At 33.8% G+C, this 7339-nt stretch overlaps 1 protein-coding gene across 1 annotated transcript in view; it reads right to left on the bottom strand.

The window, feature by feature from the left end:
* The window catches only part of LOC111391569 (COP9 signalosome complex subunit 1), a 4541-nt gene extending 3001 nt beyond the window's left edge, over window positions 1-1540 (bottom strand). Inside the window, exons 1-2 of the mRNA XM_023016808.1 lie at window positions 1028-1540; window positions 6-326 (exon numbers count right to left, since the gene is read on the bottom strand). Of these exons, the coding sequence (XP_022872576.1) occupies window positions 6-326; window positions 1028-1432 (726 nt within the window). The 5' untranslated portion in view covers window positions 1433-1540. The remainder of the gene's footprint in view (window positions 1-5; window positions 327-1027) is intronic.
* Window positions 1541-7339: the final 5799 nt, after the last annotated feature.

The raw sequence follows: 7339 nt of genomic DNA, 5'->3' as shown, positions 1-7339 counted from the left end.
CAAACCTTCCGAGCGGCAAGCTTGTACTTCTTGCCTTCTAAGAGAGCCAATCCAGCAGTGCAACGTAATTTTGCAATTGTAATGGAATCCAAGGCATCTTGACTTTGCTCAGCCTTACTAACATAGCTTGTAACATGAGTGAACTGACCCATCTCTATGCTAACTAAAATTGCATTCAGACACATATGAACAATATGCTTTGATGTCGTGCAATAATCACGCGTTCGGACGTAATTCTTAAAAGCATCTCCAAGCTGACCATGTGCAAAATAAAAGTCTCCAAAATCATTGTATCCCATTCGAATGCTCTCTTTGATCAAATTTGTCTGCATGAAAATAGGGGAAATAAATATGCTGGAAGAACGGTAAAAAATCCAGTTCGTCTTCCAACATAATTGACAGGGCCAAAAAACAACTATAACCATTATTTCAACAGGTAAAATCATCATGCCAAATAAGAAATTGATGCATGACTAATCGATATATTTTGACCACGTATTCATATCCACTTGCCATGTTCTGTGTACAGAAATTTTAAATGCTAAGCTCACATTTTTTACATGAAAAAGCGATATACAGAAACCAAGCTGTGACAGTGAGTGAAGTTTCATTCTACTAAACAAATTAACAATATGACCAACTTATATAAATTTGAAGTAATTGCTTACAAAAAAATGCTACAATGTTTCAAATAGTGCAAAACTTTTTCTCGAACAGAACATTACGGTATCCTTTTTCTCCTTTGGAAACGCAACATAGCCACTATCAATAATCACTTATCAAAATCATATATCACACAGATCCAACAATTCTATTGAAAAAACATGTTGACGATATCAACCCAAAGAAAATCAAATGATCCCAAATGCACTCTGTAATTCCAAACAAAAAACCAAATACCTAAGTGCGTTTACACAGATTTAATACACATGAATATAGACAGAAAAGTAGAACGAATATCACTCAAAGCAGCTCCATAAAATACGATAAAAGATATTCCAGCAAAGGTGCAGAGTAATTACTATACCCTGTAAGCATTAAGCTCGTTCTCGAGCTTCTCCTTCCTCAACTCAGCCCGCCTGTCCACAGCATCAGCCCAAGCATTATCCGGCCCATAATTGGGACCCAAACGACCATCAATCTTCGCGACAACCTCTCTGAACAGCTGCGTGTTCTCCCCCTTCTTAATCTCGTCGTAAGCCATCCTCAGGGCATCCAACTGCATCGAAGCGTTGCCGCATTTCTCCGCGATGAAAAGAAGCCGACTGATCTTCGTGCGGCCAGTGTACAGCGCCGCATACGCCTCGATGTCTAGTTGCTCGCCACTAATGATTGGCCTGTGACGCTTTGACTCGTCACCATCTTCACCGCCATTAACGTATATCTCCTCCTCCTCGATCATATGTCCAGTTGCCTCGTCCTCCGCATCCATTTCGTGATCTGTAAACACCCAAACGATGATGTGCTATCTAGGGTTTTCGTTTCTCCTGCTCTCTCTCTCTCTCTCTCTGTGGATTTCAGCGCTATATGTTGTATGCGTGTAGAAAGTGAGAGAGAATAATAAACGTGGGCTTCGCACGTGTAAGATTATTTTACCATATGTTGTTGGGCTGGCCACAAGAGCCCAAATCTCTGTATCTTGTGTCTTTCTCAATAAACTTTCTTTGTAACTTGGCCCATGCTCTTCTCTAGACTTGTTATTGGGTTATAGTTCGCTTACACTGCAACTTACGGATACAAGTGGATTTCAAATCTAAGCCCTTGTTTGAGTCTTTTTTTTGAAAAAAATACATTTTTAAACAGTATTTTGACATCATTTCAATCACATTCTTCAATAAAATAATATTACACGTAAATTCAAAATTTTTCCTTATTTTTTAACCACACATTTTTCATCAATACACTATTCAAAAATTCATTCTTCTCCAAAAATGGGGCTCAAACAAGGGCTAAATATCGCCCGCAAGGACTATTTATTCATTATCAATTTTTTATTCTAAACATGGCTTCAAATTATTAAACTGGTGTGGTAACCAATTGACGAACCAATAATTTAGGTTAAAACTAAAATTATCTAATCTAATCGACGTGTGAGACTTTTTGGAAGAAGAAGACAAGGGATTAGATGGTTAAGAATTCCAATTTCACGTATATCAATTAATATCCTCATAATCCAACATCATTTAGTTTCTTTTTATGTGTTAACAATAAAATTAGACCTATTCAGTCCCAAATGTATCACCTTTCAGTCTCAATATATTTCCTAAAATTCATCGGTTGATGATCAAGCAATTGAATATAATTAAGCACACACTAAGCAATTAATACATAATCAAAGTTGTATGGAATTTTTTGAATTATATAAATATTAAAACTAAGTTACATCGTTGTTCCTAACATTTAAGAAATTAGTCGCTCATAATTGCATAATGAATCAATTAAAAGATTGAGAATATTTACAACAAAATAATACAAGAATTTCAAGCTATTGTTGATCTTCAACACGAATTTCAACGACAAATCTTCAATCTCTTTCTTGACAATAGTAGACCCCTTGACGAATCTTTGGTGTTCCGCCTTCGAAAACTCAAATTAAAGCCACAAATAGTAAGAATCTATGAATATGATATGTCGAGCCCTAAATATATTGTACAATCAACAGTTGATTCAAATTAGGAGAGCGAAATTTTGGCTGCATGAAAAGCCATGCAATTGCACTGTAACACCCTGAATTTTTTTTACTATTTTTCATATGGACTTAAACTTAATATGGGTCACTTAGCAAGTGAAATAATTCATGTTTAGATTTTTCTTCACACTAAAAGTCCAAAGATTAAAAGATAAGCTCAACTCACTTATTCGCGTAAAATATTTACCTTGCTTACAAGTTTTTAGAATTTATCGTCAGTTATTTGGATCGAATATTTAATATTTTAGAAGTTGATGAAATATATTAAATATTATAGTTATTTTGTAGCTAATATTAAATAATATAATTTGAGCTCAAGAAAAAGTAATTTTGAATTAGTCCTGTCCAAGTTATTTTAATAAAAAGAAATGTGTTAACCTTTAATATTTTATTAATATAAATAATTAAAAAACAAAGAAAAAAGAGGCAAACTTTCACATAGGAATTGAAAAGATATTTAACATAATTACCAAAATAATTAACAAAATTAAGTCATAAGTAACCTTATTGATTTTGAATTATGTCACCAACCTTTTGAATTTCTTGAAAGTTACGTGCGAATGATTATATATAAGGTATGAGGTGAGAGTGTTTTGTGTTATAAAATTTATGAGTTCATTTTTATTATAACACACACACACACTATTCACTTCCATATTATCATTTCAAATCACTTTTTTTGGGTATCAACTGAAGTAAGAATACATCATGTAAAGTGGTAAATTTTTATTCATTGATATTTGTATCATTTTTGGTATAAAATGCTATGAGGCTTTCGGGTCGAACTCTATATTAAATCCTATGGGATGGACCATTTGGTCAAATATATTAAATCCGACGGGATACGGAGATTTTTAAGAAATTTCTTGAGTTCTAAATCTAAGAAATGTTGGTATATTATGTCAGTTTTATATTTATATCATGCGAATAAGAAAGTGTACATATTCTTACTGAGTATTTTCAAAATAATCATTCTTATAATAACCTTTCAGATTAGAACGGGTCGTACGAACACTTGGCTGATTGATCGAGTGATGCTCATGGTGTTGTCAAGTAAAAGCTTATGGGATTGCCAAGAAATTTTTTTAGAAAATATAATTGTCAAACTTTTGTTTGAAGAATATCTTCATATTGAATTTTGTGCACATTGTTTATTAACTATTTTTTTGCATCTTCAACACTTAATGAAAGTGATATTTCTGATTAAATCGGACAAAGAAGATATTGGTAACATCTCGAACTATTTTTCATTTAAAAATAATAATAATAATAATAATAATAATAATAATAATAATAATAACAACAACAACGAAAAAAGATTTCGAGGTGTTACACACACCCTTTTAAACTCGTGTGATTGTATGATAAATGGTTGGTGGTTATTGTTTGTGCTTGTTGACCATTGCGATTGCAACTATCAATATTTTTCATTTGCTCAAAGTTAGGTGTTCTTCAATTTCTTTTTCAGTCCAAGTCCTTCAATATTGCAATGGGAGGTCCTTCAACTGTTAAACATGACAATTTGATCCCCAAATTCCAAAATTCATCCAACTTCGACCATTTGTCAACTAATGTTTAGTTTTCTCCTAAAATAATGAATAAAAATACAAACCGAAGTGTTACGTGTTGTCATACTTGGACAACATACTTGGGCTTATGGCCCACTCAATTCGAGCCACGTGGCACTCCAGTCGAGGTGGCATGTATGGCCAAGGCTCTTCATGCCGAGGCCCCTATACCGAGGCCTTAAAAGCAGCTGAACTCCATATACCGAGGTCTGTGAAGATTTCTGAAGCCCTGAAATGGAAGTACCACATAAGCTGCAGAAGCCCCGAACCATGAAGGAACGTTTTCCATGATCACCTCTCCCAAGAGATCTTCTACATAAAGATCTTGTTTGAATGATTGATGGAACGTTTGTCATGAATGCATATGTCAAGTCTTATCACTAGTATGGGGGTTCTGCACAAGCAATAAATGTACAGCAAGCTAGCAAGTCAAGGATGATGCATAGGATTGGATGTTTGAATTAAGGAGATGATGCCACATGCCAACTCATCTAAGGGCTGTCATTTCACATGTAACACTATAAATACTTCTCTTGTATAACATTGAAGGGCTAATGCAAGAATCAATACAAGAACCACACTTTACTCTCTCTTTCATATTATCTTACAACACAGTATGAGTTCATACATATTTACATGCACACTCATGAGCACCGATTAGTAATTATTGTACAATCGGATAAAGAACATCCCGTCGGATTTCGAACGTTCTCGTCCCGCATCGTTGAGCTACTCCCACGCCCCTGATTTGTTCGCTCTAGACCGTCCACGTGTCTTAGCGTGTAGGACCTTCGCTCACGTGTGCGCGGGTGGGTCCGTTATCTATTGGCAACACTTTTTGGGGTCAACACGAAGTATCTACTCATTAAGAGTAATCACAAACGCCTACTTTTAATGATGCAATAAGTGATAAATCACATTTATCAATTATGACTATTGAATTGCTTTTCGATTACGTGAAAATATGATGTTCTAGAAAGATGTTAAAGGTTTTAAGCAAACTTTTTAAAGCGTTACTACGTTATACTAGCGAAATTTCTATTTCCCCTCTAAGATAGTTTTTGAAATGGTATACAGAGATTTTGCTAACTCAGCTCCATTTGCAAGTGTCTCATTAGCCTAGATATACACTAAGCATCATTAACCTTATGCTAAAAACAATAACCCTACTTATTTTACTGTGTTTTTTTAATTTTGATGTGTTGCTTTTCATTTTATTTAATCTCTAATTATGAGAAAAAAAGAGATGTCTTGATGTTAATTAAATGGTGTTTTTTCCACGTGGAAGAAAAAAGGAGAGTGCGGCCCCCTAACCATGGTAACAAATTAAATTCTATGAATATGGGTAAGGTTTAGCTAAAAGTCAAAAACGGATGGATAGGAATATTTACGGTTTTGGACAGGGCCAAAAACGAGGCTCCCACATGGCCCTATCCTTCCGCCTTTTCTTAAAAAGGTTGAACCTCAATTTTGAGAGTCCCCATCGTTTCGTTTCTAGAGCTTTGTGGGGAGGTAAATCATGAGATGTGCCTTATCAGATCAGGGAACAAGAGCTGTCTTTACACTGCGCCTACAAGGAGTCCAATTCCATATTTCAGGAATTGAACCCTCACACTGTGGTTGCCAGCAAGTTTGCACCACTAGACTGTGCCTCGGGGGGCAAAAATAAAAGAAAAGAAATCCTTTCGCCTTTTCTGTTCCGACTTTGGGCTATCCGTATCTTTCCAACGTCGAAAACCTTATTTACTTGTCTGTGCTGTTAGTCATACTGAAATACATATCAAGTCAAATTAAGTTGAATTCTCGTAAATTTTTAGTTAAACTAAAGCTGAGCTATAAACTTAAATCTAATAAATTATTATTGTATTTTAGTGTCAATAATCTCAGGGTTCATGTGGCCAAATTTATAGAGTTTGGTATATCTTTAATTTTATGTCATTTTCTTTGCAATTGTTATTTTATATTAAGCTCATTATCTAAAAAACTTATTTTTTAATATTCATTTTCAATCACACATTTTTTTCAATAAAATATTTTGCACATAAGGCCAAATTTATAGAGTTTAGTACACCTTTAATTTTATGTCAATTTGTTTGCAATTGTTATTTTATATTAAAGCTTATGTTTGAATCTCATTATGTAAAAAACTGATTTTTTTCAAATTCATTTTCAATCACACATTCTTCTCATAAAATATTTTACATGTAAATTGAATTTTTCTATTTTTTACCACACATTTTAAAAAAAAAATTTACTATTTTTTTGCAGAATATGTGGTTAAGAATAAATTTGAAAGAAAAAAGTAGTATTTTGTTTTAATTATAGTCAAACGAAAAGAAATTCACCTGATCGCATGTGTACACACAGAACAAGGAACGTGCAGCAATGTCTCAATGCACTGGATAAGAGCCTTTCTGCCTCCATATTAGATCCCAATAAAACGAGTCATTCTCCTCCACTACCATTCTCTTATCTATCTCCAATACCTCTATGAAGCTACATTTCACGTGTCAACTCTTGCAATATTAACCTCGCACGATTTTAAAACCTATGAACCGCACTGCACTGCATATAATTTGTACACAATGAAAATGTAGAAACTACCGTTCCTCCCACTCTAAAAACTTGCACCTCTTCTCAAATTCTTGAATTAAAGAGGAATTTGGGAATTCCTCTCTACTCTCTCTCACTCTCTCAACTGCAATTTCATTAAATTCATTAATAGGTGTGTAAATGCATCTGGAGTTAATTGTTTTAATGGACACTGAACTTAAGTCCATGTTTTTTATAAATCACCGAAGTTTAAAAATATCTAATTTTGGTCATTGAATCTAGGTTCATGTCTTCGATTGCTCACTGAAATTTAAAATATCGAGTTTTAATCATTGAGTTTAGAAAAAATATTGTATACTACTCACTGTAAACCCAACATTTTTTCAAAGTTCAACATTTATGCTAGTGAGTAACGTACAATATTTTTCAAAGTTCAGTGGTCAAAACTCGACATTTTACAATCGAAGACATAGACCTAAGTTCAATGACCACTACTTGATATTTTAAACTTAAGCGACCAATATAAAAT

The sequence above is a fragment of the Olea europaea genome, unplaced genomic scaffold, assembly GCF_002742605.1.
Source record: "Olea europaea var. sylvestris unplaced genomic scaffold, O_europaea_v1 scaffold806, whole genome shotgun sequence".
In the NCBI taxonomy this organism is placed as follows: domain Eukaryota; kingdom Viridiplantae; phylum Streptophyta; class Magnoliopsida; order Lamiales; family Oleaceae; genus Olea; species Olea europaea.
This window is presented reverse-complemented; position numbering and strand designations above follow the sequence as displayed.